Genomic DNA, 24,197 nt, shown 5'->3' on the forward strand with positions numbered 1-24,197 from the left:
ACCTTGGTACTATAAAGAAAAGATTGGCTAAAAAGTTATTAAGTAAATAAGATCACACTGAGTATATTACCATCTAAAAAAGTTTTAAGAAATTTAGCTTATTGTGATATAAGTAGTTGCTTCTGCTAATTTATAGTCTAATCCTGTTTGTTTATTTAGCAGATTCAGCAAGACTGTTATTCGGCTAAATTTAATTACCATAGTTTTTAAAAGGAACATTTTATTGTAAAAAGATTGAGACTTCTCCATTCAAACCTGATACTTCATCCCAGTAGTCTATATTGATGAAGTTGCCTGCATCAGAAACTATTTGGTATGACTTTCTTTGGTGGTAATACGAAAGGAAGCCTCCTGCTTCTAAGCTAGCCTGTGGTATAGTAGACTTCTGTCCCCTCTAGACATGTGATTTTTGAAGAAGTGGCCATTTATGTTTAGAAATTGTTTCCCATCTAGGTAAAATTCTAAAGAACAGTTCACTTTGTTAATTTTTTATTTTAATGTATGAAGGAGGGCAGGGAGAGAATAACTGAGACTCTTACACCCTGGATATTCTTCTTCGTAGCCTGACATCAGAGTTATTTGGCTTACTTTATAAGGCCTGTTCAGTCCTACTTCTATCTGTAATGGTTGAAAGTTAAATGAACTGCACTTGACTGATTAAGGAGAAAAATCATCTAGCGTTTAACCTCTGGATGGCAGCATGAGTCTTACTGTACCATTAGCTTTTCCTCTATCCCTGTCTCTTGAATGGGGTTTCTGATTTAGGTAAAAAATTCTTGTGACTTTATCAGACTATTTTGCCTAACTTTGTTGATGCCTTGCTTGACTTTTAGTTTTCTGTTTTCCTTTTCATCTCTCCATTTTTTTTTAAATTCCTTTGTTAAGCAATGTATATTTTTGATGCTCAGAGTCCTTTAGTTTTTCTATTGTCAGAAATAACATTTTGCTTTTGATTAAGAAGATTGGTAGAAAAAAATTCCCCAAATGTGATGGTTTAATTCATTAGCTTCCATACATGGATATAAGACCCTCAGAATGGGTTCAGCTCCCTCATCTCAGCTTATCTTTTTCTATCCTTTAACTCTGTTGGTTATCGTGTGGTATCAGACAATGCCTCATTAAATTAAAGCAAGAATGTTAGCTACAATTGATGAAATAAACTTGGACTAATTAGTCCTTCTTTAAGAAGAATTTAATTGTTTTAAAATAAAATTTTCAAATATTTAGCCATTTTGAGTGATGAGATAATTGCAAAAGAATGAAGTGTTCAGGTCAGCAACTGTTTGAGTGCTTACTTCCTGCAAGGCTCTGTAGGGGATATGAAGATGAGTAAGACATAATTACTGTCCTTGTGCAGATTAAAATCTAGTAGGAAAGGGAGATAAGACAATTAAGTAAATGATTCGTAAAAAAAGGTAGAGGAGATAAACTCCATAAGAGTGTAAAGAACTATGGGAGTAGGAGAGAAGAGGGCAATTGCAATAGATTGCTACAGGAATGGCAGATAAGTTTCTTTTTGTGTGTCAACATGGATTGATTAGTAAGGATTGCCAAAAAGGGCTGTTGAATTGAGAAGGATTTTGAGGAGTCTGGATTCAGAGAAGTCAATTAGTGATGTCTGTTAGGGACAAGGGAAGGGGATGTGGTAGTATTTACTATTTCTGGATCATTGAACATAGACCTTAAAGAACACATAGGATCTTGATGGGTGGAAATGGGAAGGGACCATATTCCAAGTGGAGTGAACATTCAGAGCAAAGCGGAGTTTGAATAGCTATGATCAAGGAACAGTGTGAGTGATCTAATCTGGTCCTTAAGGAGCCCAGGTTATATTAGGGGTCATAAGGACTAAGACTAGGAGGGAGACGGGGCCCAGATTGAAGAGGGCCTTGAACTCTAGGGGGTGAGGAGTTAGACTCATAGGTAATGGGGAGCATGTGAAATGTTCTTTAAAAAGTGTTCTAATGACTGTATTATTAACTATATGTTCATTATAATGCTTTTTAGAGACACTTTACTAAAAGAGACTTTACCTCAAATTTGTTTATTGTAAAGATAAATAAGAAAGTAAAAATAACCATAGCTTTATCATGAAGAGGTAACCACTGTTAACATTTAATGTGTTTCCTGGCCCCGCCTTTTCCCTTTTACGTGTGGATGTGTCTGTTTACATTTCTACTTGTGCGCATGCATATAGACAAACATACTTCTTAACATGACTAAGACTATAGTATATGTATATAGTTTTAGCCTGTACTATGTATTTTCATTTATTCTATCATAAGCATTTTTCTGTCATTAAAAATTCTACCACTGAAGGTTTCTGAGTGGGGCAGTCACACACCTTTAGGAGGCGTTAGTGTGTAGAATGGAACGAAAAGGTAGACAGGAGGCTGGAAGCTATTATGGGAGTCTAGCAGGAAGAATTGAGGTAGAGTTTACCGTGCTGTTTTGAGCCTGGTTAATAACAAGGATATCAGAAGGAAGAGAGAGATTTGGTTAAAGAAAACAGTCACCTAACTCTTTTACATGTTCCTTAGTAGGCAGGCACCATAATTATTTTAGAAATAAGTAAAAGCCAGTTGTGTAAGTTGGTGTTATTAATAGAATGAAAGCAATGCTCTTGTCTAGTTTAGTCACATCACCTAGGCAACAGGTAATGTTTTAGATTGTTGTTTTTTTCTCAGGGAAATGAATGTGTGAAACAGGATATCCGTAACTTCAGAAATGGAGTTGTGGAGTCCCTATGTTTTTTGGCAGGTTATTAAGCCTCTCAGTTGAATAAATTACTAGGTATAGTTTTCTTCCATAGGAGTACTCTTTCATTCAGTTACCTACCTATAGCTATTCAGGAAATTGTTATGGTCTTTGTATATATGTAGACGTCCAAATCTTTGTTAACTAGAAAAAAATTTCAGAAGTTTAAATTTAAATTTAAATTCAGAAGTTTAAACGATAATTGGCCCAAAATATTTGATGTTAATGCATCTATTAATTAACAGCTATCTTTGGATTCTATCAGCACCAGGGGAAACTCCTCCTAGGAGTGAAGACTGGATATTACATGTAGTTGGAAATTTGTGGAATCTCTGATGGAGAGTGAAATATACTGCCAAATTATCTTCCAGAAAGGCACTACCTACCCCTACGTCCTTGCTAACACCAAATATTATAATTTTTTAAAGTCATTGCCAACTTGATAGGCAAAATATTAATATCTTATTTTAGTGTTCATTTCTTGTGAAGATGAACTTTTTTTTTCATGTTTCTTGATCATATCTGTTGACAAGGACTGGAAATTCAAGAAAGTATAAATTTAAATTGTTTTAACATGAAAAAGAAAGCCAGGGAGCTTGATTCAAAAGTACCTTTAAAAAACAGTGTTGCAGGGCTGGCCCTGTGGCATAGCAGTTAAGTGCGTGTGCTCTGCTGCTGGCGGCCCAGGTTCGGATCCCGGGCGAGCACTGAGGCACCGCTTGTCAAGCCATCTGTGGCAGTGTCCCATGTAAAGTGGAGGAAGATGGGCACAGACGTTAGCCCAGAGCCAGTCTTCCTCAGCAAAAAGAGGAGGATTGGCATGGGTGTTAGCTCAGGGCTGATCTTCTTCACAAAAAAAAAAAAAAAGACAAGACAATGTTGTAATCTGCATTTCTCAGATACCAAATGAAACTTATCTTTGTTTTATGCATTGCCATAGCATCTCACCACAGTCATTAGCATGGCATCCTCTTTAGGTAGTAATACAGTATAAAATCTAGAAATCCCATGTTGAAGGGATTAAGGTTATTCCTCATAATTAGAAATTGTCAATTTAGCCTTGTGTATTTTTTTTTAAATGTATTATGATAATGGGAAATAAAACATGCCATTATTTCTCATTTTTCCTTTGGTTAACAGATTAGGATACACAAAGCCTCAAATTACCTTTAAGGCTTATAAACATTCATCTTTTATCTGTTAGTCAAGTTATTTCATAAACCCAACATGGCCTCTGAAATGGCTTTACACGCAAAGAGGATTTTGCCATTAAATGCTTGTGGTGTTTTATTCTCTGATTTTTTGAGAGGAGGGGAAGGATAGAGGATAGCAGGCAGGGCATAAGTTAATTTGGATGGAGTTGGTTTTAAAGTAGCATTCTGCATAATTCTATAAAATGTATGACAGGTAAGAAGATGTACATAGTGAAGCAATTTAAAGTTCAGCATTGGGGCTGGCCGGGTAGCATAATGGTTAAGTTCGTGCGCTCTGCTTTGGTGGCCCGGGGTTTGCAGATTTGCATCCCAGGCATGGACCTACACACTGCTCATTGAGCCATGCTGTGGCAGCTCGATCCCACATACAAAAAATAGAGGAAGATTGACGCAGGTCAATCTGGTCAGGGCCAATCTTCCTCATCAAAAAAAAAAAAAAAATTAAAAAGTGCAGCATTAGGGGGGTAACCAAGTGAATTATAGTACATCTATACAGATCCATACAGTAGAAGACAATGTAGCCATTAAAAATAATGTTAAGGCATTAAAGAACATTTAATGACAGAAAAATGCTCATTATATATGAGGATAATTGCAAGTGAAAAAATGCAGAGCACAAAATCAGCAGGGTTTTTTTCCTCTCTTTTTTCTTTTTTGTTTTGTTTTGAGAGCATGGGCATTGACAGGTGACTGGAAGGAAATACACCAATATATTTTAATGGCTATCCTGAGTGATTTTTTTTTTTCTTTAAAATTTTCTGAGTTTTCCAAATTGTCAACAATGAACACATTCGATTCTGTGGAGCAGAAAAAAAATTATTAAAAAAATAAAGAAAAATTATATACCATTCTAGAAACAAAATTATAGTTACTTGAAAGATCTATCTCCTAATTTCCTGTGCAGTTAAAATTTTAAACTCATTTATGGACTGTTTCTAAATAAAAATGACTGGATCCATTAACAACAATTGATCATTTTAAGCAAGTGATGAATAGCAGAGTGAAAGTTAATGATACTTCATTTCCCATGCTTAGCATGTCCTCCTAGAAGTAGAAATTTGGGAACAAAAGGAGTGGTAAGCTGTTGGGTCAAGGGCAAGAGATGATTTAGTTGGCAAAAGAGGCATCTTTTCATAAGCAAACATTGGCCAAGATCCTGTCAAGCTTTATGTTTTCAGCCTCTCTTCCCTGTAGTTGGAGAACTGAACTCAATATTAACTGCTCAGGAGGAGCAAAGAACCATTTAGAATGTCTGTCAGTCTTAAATGGAACTGCAGCTGTTTGGTTGAGAAGTAAAATGGACCCAATAATTTTTTTTTCCTTTAGCTTGGAATATAATTTTATGTTATGACAAAGAGAGGAGAACAGAATAATTGCAATAGGTGTGCGGAGTTGAGTTTCAACTTTCCAGGCTTTGGGTATAAGAATGCCTGTTTCTGCTCTGGGGGAAATAAACTGGCATTTTCTGATTTTTTTTTTGTCTTTTAATTAATTATTTTACTTTTTGGTACTCTAGAGATTTCAATAAAATGAAGAATGTTTTTTGTTTTAAATGTAATGTCAGTTTCTTTGTTTTTTTCTTAGTTCTTTCCACTGGTTTGTGTTAGAAATATGATCTGGGGAGTGGTGTTACTGCATGGGAATTTATGAATGATGACAAAGCACTTTGCTGTAGGAATCTAGAAAAATAATGACTTTTGATATGTAGAAGAGAAGTATCTGTAACCAGTGAGTCTAAACTAAAAGCTTGGTGAAAGCTACTAATGTTTGGTATAACTGAAAAAGATTTGAGAAATATAATAGAAAAAAAAGAATGATAAATTTAAAGGAAGAACTGTTACATTTGATTGGCTCTGTTGTAAGATGATACATTTAAAGTTGGTTGGTGGGATAATAGTGAAGAAATCCTTTGAGAGGACAGTTAAATCTGACAGGTTGAAGTTTTGGATACGGAATGTAAAGAGAAGAGAACTAAAATGAGACTTCAGATTCAGGATATAAAAATATTCCACTGTTCCATCAGTTTTTGTTCTTTAATAAACTTTTAAAAATTGAAATATAATAAAGTACGCAAATCACAATGTACAACTCAATGAGTTTTCATAAAATTAATACTCATGACCCACAGCAGATCAAGAAATAGAACCTTTCCAATATATAAAGCCTCCTCATGCCCCTCCCACTTACTACCTGCTGCTTCCCCAAAGGCAAGCATTATTGTGACTTACAATATCGTAAAAGAATTTTGCTTGCTTTTGAACTTTATGCAAATGGAATCACAAATTAGATCCTCTTTTGTGTCTGGCTTCTTTTGCTCATCATTTTGATTATGACATTCGTTCATGACATTGTCTATAGCAGTCATTTGTTTATTTTCATTACTGTGTGGTATTTCATTGTAAGACTACAACACAATTTATTTTTTCATTCCACTAACGATGGACGTCTGGACTGTTTCCAGCTTTTGGCTATTACAAATAAATACTATGAGCATTCTTCATATATGTTTTTTTGGTATATGCGTTTTGGTTGTATATGTAACTAAGAGTAGAATTGCTAACTTGGGGGTATATATATGTTTAACTTTAGTAGATACTTCCAAACAGTTTTCCAAAGTGGTTGTATCAACTTATAAGCCCACCGGCAATTTCACTTGCTCCAAGTCCTTACCAATGGTTATATTCTCAGTCATTTAAATTCTAGCCATTCTAATAGGTAGAGTGGTATTTCGGTGTAGTTTTAATTTGCATTTCCCTAATGATTAATGAGATTGAGCACCTTTTCTTATGTTTATTGGCCATTTGGATAACCTCTTTTGTGAAGTGCTTATTCATATGTCTTGCCCGTCTTTAAAAATTGGATTGTCAATCTTTTAAAAATTGATTTGGAAGTATTGTTTATATATTCCAGAGATGCATCCTTTGTCAGTTACATAGAATGCAAATATCTTCTCCCACTCTGTGGCTTGCCTTTTCATTTTTTTAATGGTGCATTTTAATGAAATTTGGTTTTTTTCTCCCAACTTTATATTTTGTCAGCTTTCAAATCTCTTTATAAAGTTTGAAAAATAGTACAATAAATATTCATATACCCTTCACCTGTTCACCAATTGTTAACATTTGTCACATTTGCTTTTTTTATCTCTCTCTATATAAATTTTTTGTCTGTGTGTGAGGAAGATTAGCCCTGAGCTAACATCCTATACCAATCATCCTCTTTTTGCTGAGGAAGATTGGCTCTGGGCTAACATCCGTGCCCACCTCCCTCTACTTTATATGGGATGCTGCCACAGCATGGCTTTACAAGCAGTGCATTGGTGCACGCCCGGGATCTGGACCTGGGAACCCTGGGCCGCCAGAGTGGACTGTGTGCACTTAACCGCTACCCCACCAGGCCGGCCCCTCTCTATATAATTTTTAATTTTATTGTTTTATTCTTGAGCTATTTGAGAGCTAGCTATAGACACCTTGACACTTCATAAATACTTCAGCATTATTTCTTAAGAAAAAAGACATTCTTGGGGCTGGCCCGAGGGCTAATCAGGGCTAATCTTCCTCACACACACACATGCATGCACACACACACACACAAAGTACAAAGACATTCTCCTACATATCTACAATACAATTAACACGCTCAAATTTAACATAATATGGTTATCTGATATACAATCCATATTCAAATTTCTTTAAACAGAAGTTTTGAATTTTAGTGTAGTTAAGTTTAGCAGTATTTTCTTTTTTTGTTAATACCACCGCATCATTTTAATTTGTGTTATGATAATGTCAAAGCCGTAGTATCTTAGAAATAAATACTAAATTACTAAGTGTGACTTGGGCTGGCTGAATTGTTTTCTTCCCCCTCGTCTCCCTCATGGGAACATCAGAATATTATTACTGGTTACATAATAGAAAAAATTCAAGTGGAGAAAGTGAAGGTGTGTTTTCCTCAACTCACTGGTTTCCTGATTTGATGTTTTAAGTTTTCTGACAACGTTGTTAAGTGATGCATTTTTAAATGTTACCATTTGTCATTTGAAAATCCTTGGAAAACCACTTTCCTTGAAAAACCAAAGCATCTTTAATTATTTGTTGACTATTCTGGCACTATATGATAAAAGAACTTGCATAATGAACTAATAACCCAGTTGATGCATATAATTATTTTAGAATTGGAAAGGAAAAAACATGGAAGATTTTAGTCTCACATTAGTAATTAAAACTTGCATCACTTAATTATAAAAACAGAAGACAGATCTTTTTGTATGTGTATGGAAACCATTATGGCTAGTAGTATAAGAAATATAGAGTGAATTGGTAATATAGAATGGAAACAGCAGATCCAAGCAACAGAGAATTGTTGGAATAAAGAAAAGTTGTTTGGATGGGATGGGGAAACCACAGGGAATTATACTGGAGCCATTGATTTCAGTTGGGTTATTAATGACTTAGATAAGTGCTATGCTTATAGACCTTACAGTGTGACCCCGAATGAGACATCCACCCTGTGCAGTGGATTATTTTTAGAAATAGTTGAGCCTGCTAAATAGGTTTCTTTTGAGGAATAGTTTTAAACATTAAAAAAAAAAAAAAAGGTAACTTTGTGGCGCTTGGAGCTATATCTTGTGAAAATGAATCTGTGTCCAATTTCCCAGTCAACTAAGAAAAGCCAGCATGAAGAAGGAAATGCATTGCTGTGAAGATGCCTGAAGAAAAAGAGCTTGTTTGGGCATCTCTGTTGTGAAGGTTTAGGAAATCACTGAAGCACTATACACAGTCTTTAGTGGCTTACAGTCCAGCATAGTTTTCTTTTTCAGTTCATAGACCCTTTGTAGAAATGAATACATTGTAACTAATGTAAAGCATGTAAGCAATGACTTTAACTCCCTGTTTCATGGTGCCAAAACATGTCTACTGGGAGGTTAGTGTAATTGTTGGCATCACTGTGGACCTTTTGTGAGGAGTTTTTTTTGTTTTTTTTGGGGGGGAGGAAGATGGGTCCTGAACTAACATCTGTTGCCAATTTTCCTCTTTTTGCTCAAGGAAGATTGGCCCTGAGCTAACATCTGTGCCAGTCTTCCTCTATTTTGTATGTGGGTCACCGCCACAGCATGGCTTGATGAGCGGTGTGTAGGTCCGTACCTGGGATCCAAACCCATGAACCCTGGGCCGCCAAAGCGGAGCACACGAACTTAACCACTACACCACCAGGCCAGCCCCTGTGAGGTTTGTTTTTAAGAAGAAATTCTTAAGAGGTCAGATCCAAGGAATTATATCTTATCTGTAATTGATAGGTTGAAAAACTTAAGTTTGTCTGGTTTAAAGAAAGCTTTGGGAGGGTGTGTTATGCTATTGTAGTGAGCAACTTGTGGGAATTGCTTTTTCAAAATATAGCTTCAGAAGTACCTCTGTTTGAGGAAACTAAAGCTAGTGGAGAGAAGTGATGACCTGAATATGATATAAGGGAAAGAACAATAACTGGCGATAAGTAGGAAGGAGCCAGATGATAAATAGCTAACAGGTGAGGACAATATAGTAATAAAGAGTTTGAGTTCTGGAGTCACACAGCTTTGTTTATGAATCTCAATCTACCACTGAGGCAAATTACTTAACTTTCTAAGCCCTGGATTCTTCTTTTGTGAATTGGAGATGATAACCTTAGAACAGTGATTCTCAAACTTTGTGGTGTCAGGATTTCTTTACAGTCTTAGAAATTGATGGTGACCCCAAAGAGCTGTTGTTATGTGGGTTATATCTATCTATATTTTCAGAAATTAAAACTAAGAAAACTTAAAAGTATTTATTTTGGGGGCTGGTCTGGTGGCACAGCGGTTAAGTTTGTGCATTCTGCTTCGGCAGCCAGTGGTTCACTGCTTCGGATTCTGGGCGTGGACCCACTCACCGCTCATCAAGCCATGCTGAGGCGGTGTCCCACATAGAAGAACTAGAAGGACCTACAACTAGGATATCCAGCTATGTACAGGGGCCTTTAGGGAGAAAAAGGAAAAAAAGAGGAAAATTGGCAACAGATGTTAGCTCAGGGCCAGTCTTTCTCAAAAAAAAAAAAAAACCTTTAAAAGAATATTTATTTTTAAGATTGGAGTAAACCCATTACATGTTAACATAAATAGCATATTTTTAGAATAACTATTTTCCAAACAAATAAATACTGAGAAGAGTGGCATTTTTTACAGTTTTTCAAATTTCTTTAATGTCTGTCTTGATAAAAGACAGCTAGATTTTCATATCTGCTTCTGCTTTCAATATGTTATGATATCTTATGTTAGGTAGGCTGTAGAAAACTTCACTGTCCACTTATGAGAGAATGAGTGAAAAAGGCATCTTAGTATTGTACATATAGTTTTGAATTCATGGACCCCCAAAAGGGTCTTTGCAATCCCCAGGATCCTCAGGAGTTTCCTGATCAAACTTTGAGATGTGTTACCTTAGAGTATTATTTTGATGATTTGATACAATATTATTTATAAAACCTGAGCATAGTGTTGGCACTTACTAAGTGCTTAAAAACTATTAACTGTTGTTATCATCATGGGCAGCATATAGGAAATAAGCACAGTAGGCACGTGATCATATTTATATTCTTTTTTTTTTTTTTGAAGGTTTCTAAGGGACTTTTTTTTTTTTTTTAATTTTTTGTTTATTGCAGTAACATTGGTTTATAATATATTCTTAAAAATATCACTTTGCCAACATGGTAGAAGATGAATTGGTAATAGAAGGAATAAAGGTGATTCTGAGTGTACACCTTAAATTTACACAATGTTAGATGTCAGATATATTTCAATTAAAAAAAAAGAGTGACTCTTAGGTTTCTGTCTTGGGTAAATATAGGAAGAAGAGCACCTTTGAGAAGAAAGATTGGGGAGTTCGGTTATAGTGTATCTGTAGGCTATCTAGGTAGATATACCCAGGAGATAGTTGAATGTATGGATCTAGTGTGCAGGAAGTAGAATTTTGGACATCATTGGCTTATAGGTTCTAGTTAAAGCCGTGGGTGAGAAGGAGATCACCCAGGGAGGATGTGTAATGTTAAAACAGAACCCTGATATGATAGATAGCCTCTAAGATGGTCCCCATCTTATGCCCTTGTGTGATCTTCTCTTAAGTGTGGGCTGGACCTAGTGTTTGCAAAAACGATGTAGTGCTACTTCTGAGATAAAGTTACAGAAAGAAGGTGACTTCTGTCTTGTCCCTCATTCCTCATTCCACAGGAAGCAAGCTGCCATGTTGTGAATACGGAGAGAAAAACTGGCTTGGGAATTATAAGATCCTGATTATTGGAAACAGACCTTTTGTTCTACTTACTAACTTGACAAGTTTCCTCTCTCCGAGCCTCGTTGTCCTTGTCTGTAAAATGGAGGCAATAATACCTATCTTCTTTGGTTGTTGAGAGGATTAAATTGGATGATGATTATAAAATGCCTAGCATGAATCTTCATGACCTTGGATTTGGCCATGGATGCTTACATATGACACAAAAAACACAAGCAACAAAAGAAAAAAATAGATAAATTGGACTTCATTAAAGTTAAAAACATTTGTACACCAAAGGATATTATCAAGAAAGTAAGGGGCCAGCCTGGTGGCGCAAGCAGTTAAGTGCGCATGCTCCGCTGCGGTGGCCCGGGGTTTGCCGGTTCGGATCCTGGGCACGCACCGATGCACCGCTTGGCAGGCCATGCTGTGGCGGCGTCCCATATAAGGTGGAGGAAGATGGTTGTGGATGTTAGCCCAGGGCCAGTCTTCCTCAGCAAAAAGGGGGAGATTGGCAGATGTTAGCTCAGGGCTGATCTTCCTCACACACACACAAAAAAAGTGAAAAGAACCCACAGAATGGAGAAAACTTTTGCAAATCATATATCTGATAAGAGTCTAGTATCCAGAATAAAGAACTCTTACAACTTAACAACGAAAAGACAAACAACCCTATTGAAAAATGGGCAAGGGACTTGAATGGACATTTCTCCAAAGAAGATATATAAATGGGCAATAAGCACATAAAAAAATGCTGATCATTATTAGTCATTAGGGAAATGCAAATCAAAACCACTGTGGGATACCATTTCACATCCAATAAGATGACTATAATAATAATAATTTTTAAAAAAAGAACAGAAAGTAACAAGTGTTGGCAAGGACAGAGTGAAATTGGAACCCTCATACATTGCTGGTGGGAATGTAAAATGATGCAGCCACTGTGGGAAAGTTTGGTGGTTCCTCAAAAAGTTAAGCATAGAATTACCATATGACCCAACAGTTCCACTACTAGGTAGATACTCAAAAGAATTGAAGACAAGTACTCAAACAAATACTTGTACATGAATGTTCATATCAGCACTATTCATGTTAGCCTAGCCAAAAGGTGGAAACAACCCAAATGTCCGTTAATGGATGGATGAGTGGATAAACAAAATATGGTATATTGGGGCTGGCCCGGTGGCATAGTGGTTAAGCGTGCGTGCTCTGCTTCAGAGGCCCGGGGTTCACGGGTTTGGATCCCAGGTGTTGACCTACACACCACTTGTCAAGCCATGCTGTGGCAGTGTCCCACACACAAAATAGAGGAAGATTGGCACAGATGTTAGCTCAGGGCCAATCTTCCTCACGAAAAAAAAAAAAACACCACACCAAAATATAGTATATACATACAATGGAATATTATTCAGCCATAAAAATGAAGTACTGATGCATGCTGCAATGTGAGTGAATCTTAAAAAATTTGTACTAAATAAAGGAAGCCAGACACAAAAGGTCACATGTATGATTCCCTTTATATGAAACATCCTGGGTAGGTAAATACATAGAGACAGAAAAAAGGTTGGTGGTTGCCAATTGGGAGAGAGGGTGGGAGAGAGGGGGAAATAAGGAATGACTGCTTGATGGGTACAGGATTTTCTTTTGGGGTGGTGAAAATGTTTTGGAACTTGATATAAGTGGTGGTTGCACAACATTGTGAATATACTAAATGCCATTTAATTGTACACTTAAAAAATTCACTTGAAAAATGTGAATTTTTACCTCAATAAAAAAATGCATAATACGGTGTTTGACACCTAATAAGCTATCAATAAATTTTAGATTTTATTATTGCCTAGTGTCACCTTTATCAGTAATTTAGCTGTGTGACCTTGAGCATCAGTTTTCTCAGTTGAAAAATGAAGTTGTTGGACTACAAGACCTCTAAGATCCTTACAGGATTAAAATTCTATTATTTTAAGACAGTATTTAATTCATTGTGTAGGGAAAACCTACTCTTACTCCTCCTGTGTCTTTCTCCTTTCCTCTCACACTACTATCACACTAACAACAATTTTGACACCAGATGTGTGGGTTTTTTTCCCCACACCAAGCAATTCTGCAACACCAGATTTGCTGGTGATGAACCCTCAGGTTAAGGGCTCAGTCCCACAGGACTCTTCCCCACCCCCCACTTCAGATGTCAGTCGCAAGTCCAGGTTGTCACTGGTGCTTCTGACCAATTGGCTATAAGTTGGATATTTCCACGACCTCGTTCTCAGGTTTGATTAACCTGCTAGAGCAGCTCGTAGAACTCAGGGGGAAAAAACGTTTACTTACTGTTTACCAGTTTATTATAAAAGGATATGATAGAGGATCCAGATGAACATCCAGATGGAACAGATGTGTAGGGCAGGGTATGTGGGAAGGGGCACACCACTCTCCCAGCACCTCCACATATTCAGCAACCTGGAAGCTCCATGAACCACGTACTTTTGGGATTTTTATGGAGGTTTCATCACATAGGCATGATTGATCATTAACTCCATTTCCAGCCCCTCTCCCTTTTCTGCAGAATGGGGCGTGGGGCTGAAAATTTCAAGCTTCTAATCATGGTTTGGGCTTTCTGGTGAACAGCCCCCATCCAGGAGCCTACCAAGAATCACCTCATTAGAACAGAAGATGCTGCCATCACCCAGGAAATTCCAAGGGATTTAGGATCTCTGTGTCAGGAACCGGGGTCAATAAATGTTGGGACAAAAGGTGCTCCTAGAGCTCTTATCACTTAGGAAATTGCAAGGGTTTTAGGAGTTCTGTATCAGGAACTGGGGGCAGAGACCAATATATATTTTTTCTATCTCACATTCATACAGCAAATGTTTATTGTGTACCTTCAGGGTACTGTGCTGAGTACCAAGGACTTAGCAGTAAGTAAGACAGAGATGGTTCCTGCTGTCATACAGCTAACATTCTAGAAGATAAGGCATTACACAAATAATTATTTGCTGATAAATTGTTTTAAGTACACTGTGAGTTAGGGGTTAAGAGAGCAGAGATAGTTCTGAAAAAAAGATATTTAAGTGTGAAGAATGAGTAGGAGTTAACTGAGTGAGGGGAAGGGAAATGAGCTTTCTGGAGGGAGTAGCAAAGTCTGGTAGTGGGAAGGAGCATAGTGCCTTTGAAGAACTGAAAGAAGGCTAATATGACTGGAACTCAGGCAGTGCCTGCTGAGATAGACAAAGACTGGATCATGTAAGATGTCTTGGTTGTATTAAGGATTTTGGACATTATCCTAAGAGTTTTGGGAAGTCATCGAAGGGCTTAAGCAAGCAGTAGTCAGTTTCTGGCCATGTAGAGAATGGTTTGGAGAGGAGTAAGAGAGGAATTAGGAAGACCAAGTAGGAGGTCATCGCAATAGCCAAGACTGTGGTGCCTAGAACTAGGGTACTGGTAGTGGACAGGGAGAGAAGTCACCGAATTCGAGAGAAATTTAGGACATCGGTTGGCTGTGGGAGATGAGAGAGAGGAGAGGGAAGTGTCAGGGATGACTCCTAGATTTCTCCCTTGAGCATGTAGGTCAGTGGCATACAAAGAACAATGGAAGGACTTCTGTTTTGGGCTGAGATGGAATATTAGGGAGCAGATTCGCCTTCCCACCTGAAACAATTTTTTTAAATGACAAAATATATGAAGCAGTAGTTTTTAGCACACTGGATATCAGGCAACAAAGGACAGTGATCCCTGAGAGATAGAAGTAAATGAGATGAGCCCTCTGATTGTCCTAGCTTACTGCTTTGAGAGAGTTTCCAAACTGCAGTTCACGGAGGGGGAACCCAGGCAGAGACCTGCAGACTCCCTGAGTTGAAGAAACAGAACTAAGAGTCTGGAGAGACCAAGGCAGCTGGAATTCACAGGACAGAATACCAGAGAGGAGAGGGCTGGACAGAGAGAGAAGCCTGGAGATCTGCAGAGGGTCCTCCTAGAGTTTTCAGCTGAGTACTGATCAGCACATTCATGTGAGGAAACTACGTGAGGCTGAAGAGAGAACTATCTGAAAGGATTAAAGGAAACAGTGGCTGGCACCACTGGGCCATTAATATGCTTACTCCCACCAGCCAGACTGGGAAAATCTCGTGATTCACAGGACTCAGAAGGGTTTTGCCTCGGTAGTGGTGAATACATTTGTCAAAACTTACCAGACTGTACACTTCAAATATGTGCAGTTCATCATATGTGAATTATACCTCACTAAAGCTTTTTTAAAAAGAACAATGGAGGAGGAACAGATTTGTAAGGAAAGATTATGAGTTTGGTTTTTGACATGGGGTTTGGTTTTAGATGTTAGTTGGAGACATTGTTTAGGCAGTGGAATGTATGGATGAGTGAGGTAGTTTTAATGCAGTGGTAGAGGCAGTCTGAAATGGAGTGAGGAGTGAGTGGAAGGTGGGAAATGTAGATACTGCTTTCAGAGTTTGGCTGTGAAGAGTGAGGGAGGGTGGTAGCTAGAGGGAGAAGTGGAGTCAAAGTTTATTGTTTGCTTTAGGACAATAGACTTATATATGTTTCAATTCTGGTGGCAGAGATGGAAGACACAGGGTGAAAAAGGATGAAGTATAAGTGAAGTTTCTGAGAGGACTTGAAGGATTAGGGTTTAGAGCACAGGTGCATTGGCCTTAGACTGGAAGAAAGAGAGCTACTCTATCGTAACAAGAGGAACAAGAGAATAGATGAAGATGCAGGTTTGTGAGTTGGTAGGAAGATGAGAGAGTACCTATACAGTAGTCCCCTCTTATCCACAGGGGATACATTCCAAGACCCCCAATAGATGCCTGAAACTGCAGATAGTACTGAACCCTATACAGTCATGTGCCACATAACAACTTTTCAGTCAACCACCTACCGCATATAGGACAGTGGTCCCATAAGATTAGTACCATATAGGAAATTGCCTAGGACACATTTCTCAGAATGTATCCCCATTGATAAGTTCTGTGTGACTGTACATATTATGTTTTTTCCTACACATACGTACTTATGATAAAGTTTAACTTATAAATTAAGCACAGTAAGAGATTAACAACAATGATTAATAATAAAATAGAACAATTATAATAATATATTGTAATAAATTGCCAGCATCACTACTCCTGCACTTTGGGGCCATTATTAAGTAAAATTGGGGTTATTTGAACACAACCACTGTGATACCACAGCAGTCGATCTGATAACCAAGAAGGGTAAGTGACTAGACAGAGGTGGGGGGGTGGGTAACGTATACAGCATGGATACATTGGACAAAGGGATGCTTCGTGTGTTCCAGGTGGGATGGAGCAGGACAATGCGAGACTTCGTCATATTACTCAGAATGGCACACAATTTAGAACTTAGGAATTGTTTATTTCTAGAATTTTCCATTTAATATTTTTGGACCATGATTGACTGTGGGTAACTAAAACCATAGAAAGTGAAACCGCAGATAAGGGAGGACCACTGTATGTTGGATCACAGACTGTTTCCTTTTCTGTATCTCTCCAGTTTAAATTACATGAATGTATATCAGGAAATGAAAAAGTAATTAAATGTGCTTTTAATGTAGAATGGCAACTAAAAATTTCAACATGATTTAGGAATTAAGTTTTTTATTCTTTTTTTGTGTGAGGAAGATCAGCCCTCAGCTAACAGCCCTCAGCCCTCCTCTTTTTGCTGAGGAAGACTGGCCCTGGGCTAACATCCATGACCATCTTCCTCCACTTTATATGGGACACTGCCACAGTATGGCTTGACAAGCAGTGCGTTGGTGCGCGCCTGGGATCTGAACTGGCGAACCCCGGGCCGCCGCAGTGGAATGCGCGCACTTAACCGCTTGCACCGCTGGGCTGGCCCCGTAAGTTTTTATTCTTAAGTACTCTGGTTTCTTGTTTGCCTATCCAGGCCATCCTGCAACAAATAACCAGCCCAAATCTCATACCCCATTGTCCGGTGTGCTTTGTTAAATACCACATTTGTGCTTTTCCTGAGTTTCAGCAATCTTGAATATATTCCTAGCGTCAGCTTAGAATTCCTAAGTGCAGGAGTGCTTCTAATTGGGATTTGAAGTATAACTGAGAATAAAATTTATATTTATAAAGTGACTTTTTTAAGAGTAAAGCGAGTTTTCTGGCCTTAAGGATCTCAGTCAGTTTGGGGTTTCTTCCTCTTTTCAAAATAACGTCTAATGTGGGAGAAAACAGCTTCTAAAATGTAAAAGCCCTGCTGAGTTTTCTTTAGAATAAAAATGGTCTTATAGCATTGTAGAGATTAGAAATGGTGTTTGTAAAGTGCTCAGCATAGGTCTAAGTAAAGCAAGTAAATTGTAGTGTTAGTGATGCAGCTATCTACATGTTTTATGTCAGAGACTAGAAGAAAAGCAGATATTGCTTATCTAACTGAAAAGAATTGTTAAAGTCATAGAATCTTTTTTGTAATATGTATTTTTAAAAGTTAAATATGAGCTTTATTTTTTTGCCATTATAAAACAATATATGTTTGTTGTAGAAAATATAAAGAAAGCAAAAATCACCCAAAATGACAGGATCCCAAAATAGTGGTCACTTTTAACATTTTGGTGAATGCTCCTCCAAATCCTCCAAACATTTCTTTCTAAGAGATATTATGCACTCACGCATACATACATAACACACATACATGTATATATACATATATATATATATAAATTTTACGTACATGGCATCATGCCATTACTGTTCTGCAGCCTGTTTTTTTGACTTAGTGCATTGTGAACATCTTTCAATACCCATGAAAACATAGCAAAATCATCAGTTTTATGACTGTGCAGAATACCATTATATGATTATTTATGGTGTATTTCATTAATTCTCTCTTAATGGACATTTAGGTTGTTTGCAGTGTTTTGCTAAAGTAAATCACACTGTGATGAGCATCCTATGCTCTAGATCAAAGTGAATGGTACATTTAAAATTTTTTATACATATTGCCAAAGTGACCTCCAGGAAGACTTGTCCAAATTATATTTCTAAGAACAGTAAATGAAAGTACATGTATTCCTACATCTTAGCCAACCCTACATATTGTTAAACTTTTTAATACTTGCCCATTTTATAGGTGAAAAATTGTGTTGCAGTATTTTATTTTTTTGGAGGAAGATTGGCCCTGAGCTAACTGTTGCCAATCTTCCTCCTTTTTCCTTTTTTTTTTTTTCCTCCCCAAAGCCCCAGTAGATAGTTGTATATCATAGTTGTACATCCTTCTAGTTGCTCTATGTGGGACACCGCCTCAGCATGACTTGATGAGCGGTGCATAAGTCCATGCCCGGGATCCGAACCGGCGAACCCTGGGCTGCTGAAGCGGAGCGTGCGAACTTAACCACTACGCCACTGGGCTGGCCCCTGTGTTTCCGTATTTTTTGTATGTGTTTCTTTAATTGCTAATAAAATTATGTTTACTGGCCACTTGTTTTTCCTCCTTTTATGAATTTCCTAGTAAAATCTTTGTCTACTTTTCTATTAGTTCATCTTCCAGTATTTAAAGGTGAGGAAACAGGTCTAAAGAAATGAAGTGACTTTCCCAGGGTCACCCAATAATTTAGTGGTAGAATCGGTAATCATAGCGTGTTAGAGCTGAAAGGGGATCTTTAGAGGTCATCAAGTCCCAACCCTCTAATGTTACAGATGCAGAAACAGAGGCCTAAAGATATTAGGTGACTTCCTAAGGACAGCTACACAGCTCATTAGTGACAGAACCAGGAATCTGAATCATATCTCATGAAGAGGGAAAGGCAAGTAACATTTTTGAGCCTGCTATGTTTCTTACATGTGTTTTCTCATTTAATTCTCACTACTATTCTACGATTCCTATTTGAACAGATGAGGTAACTGAGGTTCAGAGATCTTCGTTGATTTGCCCACACCTAGTTACTTGCGAAACTGGGACTAGAATCCAGGTCTTCTGATTCTTAATCTAGCAGTATCATTGCCTCTAAGAATAATAACAGTAAATTTTTTCTTGGCTTCACTCAAATACTCATTTGATAAAATATGATTTGCCTCTTGGGAACTTATAAATAAAACTCTGCCTCTGTTTAACAGTTCTTGTTTGATACTGGACACCAATCTGATGCTTATAAGCCTAAGGAACTTTTCATTATAAGCAAAAGCAGATCAGAGACCATGTCTTATGCTCATGGGTGAATAGAACGGAGATCCGTGAGGTAGACAGGACCTAAGTTTTTTATGGTGGCGATGTCTGGGTTGAAGCTCTCAGTATTTCCTTAGAACTATTTTTATTCCATAGAGAATAAAATCTTAATAGATAAAATGAAAATGACATTTGGGTTCTCTGAAGTGTAAAATAGACCTCAAATCATCAAGGAGTCAAATAGGAACAAAATCGAAACCATGTCAGTTGCATCCTCCATAATTCTAAAAAAGCCTGTTAACCTTCATTTCTTGACAGGGCTCAGAATTTCCAAATCATATTAGAGCTAATTTGCTTGAAGCTTCATCCTATAGAGAAACACAAAGATTAGTATCGACTTGTCTGTAACTTTGTTAACACTCTTAGTTTGGTTCAGTTACATAGAAGTTAGGGGGTAAAATCTGTGTTCTGCATTTCTGCTTTCCAGAGAGATCTTGTAAGTGTTTGGGTTAATGTCTTTTAAACCTGCTAGTGGGGGCCGGCCCCGTGGCGTAGCAGTTAAGTGCACGCACTCCGCTGCTGGCGTCCCAGGTTCAGATCCCGGGCGTGCATCGATGCACCGCTTGTCAGGCCATGCTGTGACGGCATCCCGTATAAAAAGTGGAGGAAGATGGGCACAAATGTTAGCCCAGGGTCAGTCTTCCTCAGCAAAAAGAGGAGGATTGGCAGATGCTAGCTCAGGGCTGATCTTCCTCACACACACAAAAAAAAACCTGCTAGTTTCATCTAAATAAGCTGAGGAAAATGGAAGAGTGCAGCATTTGATAGAATCTTCCTTGTTTTCCTTCACAGAGGATTTTATAGCCTTATAGAATAGAGGGGCCCATAATTAACTCACATTCTAGTCTTCAGTAGTGGCGATCTGTTAACCCTTATTATTTAAAAAATAGACATTATTTCTTATGTTTGGTATTTTTCTTATTTACTTTATTGAAACAAGAGTTGCACATTAATTAGCACTTAGAGATTCTGGTAGAGTCTGGGGTTTTTGTTTTGTTTTGCCTTTATGTTTTTTCCTCTCCTCCTGTAGCCTTTGTAACTGGAAGAATGTAAAAAACACGAGTTGGGTAGCTGAGGGCAATGGTATAGCTAAAGCCATACCACATTTAAGCTTATGTGGAGATGGTTACATCAGAGTATGGACCATTAACTCAGTCCACTATTGAAAAACAAGTATCACCAGAAGTAATTCTTATTCTAGTATCAAACATAACAGTCCCTTAAAATCTCCTTTGGAATGTTGAAAAGAGATCAAATGAAACCTTCAGAATGGTTATTTATTGGGGAAGAAGAAACCCCCAATTTCATTCACCCATTGTATCTCCACTTTCTCATTTTAATGCTCAGTCCACAGTGGCAACGGTAAAAGATGTCCTGCACCTACAGAGATGGCAGTGGGAGAGGAGACATCACCTCTTCACTTATTGCTTGTTGCAATTTGGCCTGTTTACAGACAGAATTGCTCTGTGGGTGCTTCTAGTGGAGAGTGAAGGAAATCAAGGTAACAGCAAGAAATCAGCATTTACACATGACCCGTGAATTGGCTAATTTTTAACACGCAGTTAGTTAAGAAATGATTACAACCTGAGGAGTCATGACCTCAACTTTTCATCAGCTCCATTGGACTGTGCCTCAGTTTGGAAATGAAGGAGGTATGCGGGAAGTTTTAATTGTACCTGTGTGATTTATCCCTAGTCAGCTCTTTAATTTCTTCTGGCTGTCTGAGGTTTCCGACATGCTGTAAATTTCCCCAACTTTTTCATTATCTGCAATTTCTTTATGACTCGTGAATCGGAGTGGAGAGAGAGTGTGGATTTACAGCGGAGATAAACATGTCCATAAAGTCTGTATCTGTGTCAGTAATTGTACTGCTGTCAGTGACTGTCCTGTTTTACAGACCTCTCTTGGGAAAGGAACAGTCTTCCCTACCAGCAGCACTGAAGTGCTTGCTTTGATTTGCATTAACTTGCTGGGAGATTAGGAATGGTAGGATAGGAATTGATACTAGACCTTGGCCTCTCTTGTTTGTTGGTTGGTTGGATTGTTTAAGGTAAAATGATTTTGTGTTGGATAACTGTGTTGAAAATACAGCATGGACAATGTTCGTTTCTTGAGTGAAAATGCAACTTATATTGATGTGGTAGTTGTGAAAAATCCTGTCTAACTTAATTTTATACAATGCCTTCAAGATGACTTTCCCTTTCTCTCACTGTTGATAATTAAACTTGGGTCTTTTTTCGTCTTTCCATTTTCCTTTTCTTAGAATTAAAACACCAGATTTCTCCTTCAGAACATTCATTCCTCTTCAAGAGTGGGGTCAGCTATACTTTTGATGACAACTACATCTGCCATATCTTAATTCTCCACTATTTTTTTTTTATTTATTTGTTTTTATTTTTTCCCCCAAAGCCCCAGTAGATAGCTGTATGTCATAGCTGCACATCCTTCTAGTTGCTGTATGTGGGACTCAGCCTCAGCATGGCTGGAGAAGTGGTGTGTTGTTGCGTGCCCGGGATCCAAACCCGGGCCGCCAACAGCGGAGCGTGCGCACACAACCGCCAAGCCACGGGGCCGGCCCTAATTCTCCACTATTAATGGCTCTTTCCTCACTGCCTGAAGTGGTGTGCCCTCAACCATTTGCCGTGAGAAAGGGAGTCTTAAAACAGAAATTCTTAATATTCCTGTCTTTAAAGACCCTTCAGGATTTTTCTAATGTTTTCTTTCCTTATAGCAATTGTGAAAGAAACTGAAGTTAAGAGAAGCTCTTTTAAAATAGATGGAAAAACAAACACACATACTTTCCTTCTAGTACATTTGATATTCGAGCAGATACCTCAAGAATCAAAACTGTCCTTGCATCAAAGCCCTGAACCTTCTGCCAGATAGTTTAAAAGAGTAGTAGGTGGCAGTACAGTTTAACAAAGAGAGGATAAGATGCATGATAAATCTCAACCTTTAGTCAGCCCCCAAGTCCAAATAATATGGAGAGTTATTGAGTTGATTTCTCCATACCTTTAACTTCTCTTCCTTCTTCTGCTTGCATTCTTTTTGCCATCTTTCTACCAGTAGATGGGAGAGGGAAGATTAAAGATGTTATAATATAAAATTGTTTGGCTTCTTTCCAGAAGCTGTGGTAAAAAGTGTGGTTAGAGAAAAATATAGCTAAAATGAAATTTGAAATTGTCTGTGGTTTTAATTCTTTATCTCTCCTATTGCCATAATAGGGTTTCTTCTTACTCAACAAGGGATAAATTACTTTCTTTGGGTAAGAGGAATAAGCTACTCGGGCTCCTTTACTTGTCAGTCAGTCGTTGCCCTCCTTTAGAACAGGGACACTTTTTCACTCATTGTTTCCTTCCCCATCATGCCAAGCAGTGTTCTTCATGGAGTAGGCTTGTGAGAATTCTAGAGCAGAAAAAACTTCTAATATATGGCTTACTAGGTCCAGCTTAACAAACATATGCAATAACCTAAAAACAACCAACCAAACGAAACTTCAAGTTTTCCTCCTAACTTGGTGGTGTAACTTCCTATTTTGTTTTATGTACTTAAAAAATTGTTTTCTTTAGTGAATGCCGTATTGGAACTGCTTGACATCCATTTTGATGTAGACCTTTATTTTTTCTTTTGTCTTCTATCCATTTTATATGATCTGGTTGTAAACACAGTAAGTTTGGACTAAGTCAGTGAGCTTCACCTGTATGCCTGCTTAATTAGTCAAAAGAAGAGTGAGATGTCTAGCTAGGTCTGACTATAGAAATAAGCTTTCTGATTGCTCAGGTTGAAAGGCTTGTTATTACTAAGAATGTTTCCTCACAAAAAATAGTTGATAGATGGAGACAGTATAGCATTCTGGCTTTGCAGGGAAAGCATTTTTCTCCTGGTTGGAGGGAAAAGAGTTTATGGTTGTCTGCTTCTGTTTCTGCTGCTGTCAGCTGTCAAGTTCAGTAAAAACAAGCATTTAATTAGCCAACAGTCACACAGTGTTGGAGGATAATGGTATTAACAAAGAAAAAAGCAACACAGCAGAAGGTTATTTGAATACTAATTGTGTAACTGCTAGTCTCTGAAATGGCTACACAGCAGGGATTGATAACTTTGTATTAAAGGTTTCATAAATATAGATGCTGGAGAAAGATTCAGTAACATGTCTCCAGATTGGAAAAGGGCAGGCAGCTTCTTCCTTGCTTTCCTTAATCAGGCTGAGACTGGAATCCAAGAGTAGCCAGGCTTGAAACTAAAGCGAGGGCTATCTTTAACTACTTGTAGAAGGGATCATTCTTGGGTGAAAATCCTCATGTGGTATTTTACTTTTTAAGATCTCGAACTTCCTGGGAGCTGTAGGTTAAAAATAACTTATTTCAAATTATCAAGTAAATGAATATCAATGCCACGAATAGGTCAGGAGAGAAGCCACTCTTCGCTAACTCAAGAAGAAATTTCATTGTCTTCTTTTCCTCCGGTAGTTCATTATTAAAAATTTTTAAGCACCCAGTGAGCCTCTCTTCATACACACACGTGTGTGTGTGTGTATGTGTTGGTGTGTTCTGTTTTTTTCTCCTTAAACTATTTGGGCACTTTACCCCTAAATACTTTAGAACTTCAATACTTATCTCCTAAGAATAAGCACAATTTCCTACAAAATAATAATACTCTTCTTACATCCAAGAAAAATGAACAATAATTGGAAAATATCCAACATCATTCCACATTCAAAATTCCTCAATTGTCACTAAAAATCTTGTGTAACTTTTTT

At 37.8% G+C, this 24,197-nt stretch overlaps 1 protein-coding gene across 4 annotated transcripts in view; it reads left to right on the forward strand.

Moving 5' to 3' along the window:
- LIN52 (lin-52 DREAM MuvB core complex component) overlaps nucleotides 1-24,197 on the forward strand; it is a 116,849-nt gene that overhangs the window by 19,956 nt on the left and 72,696 nt on the right. For 2 of the 4 annotated variants that reach the window (XM_058567340.1, XM_058567339.1), the window contains exon 6: nucleotides 11,203-11,590. The exons of 1 other annotated variant lie outside the window; for it this stretch is intronic. In XM_058567340.1, coding sequence (XP_058423323.1) covers nucleotides 11,203-11,204 — 2 coding nt within the window. In that variant the 3' untranslated portion in view covers nucleotides 11,205-11,590. Of the gene's footprint in view, nucleotides 1-11,202; nucleotides 11,591-18,915; nucleotides 19,027-24,197 lie in introns of those variants that run through there. One more of the 4 variants, XR_009223718.1, reaches the window with a different exon arrangement.

Source organism: Diceros bicornis, chromosome 24, assembly GCF_020826845.1.
Source record: "Diceros bicornis minor isolate mBicDic1 chromosome 24, mDicBic1.mat.cur, whole genome shotgun sequence".
Classification (NCBI taxonomy): Eukaryota; Metazoa; Chordata; class Mammalia; order Perissodactyla; family Rhinocerotidae; genus Diceros; species Diceros bicornis.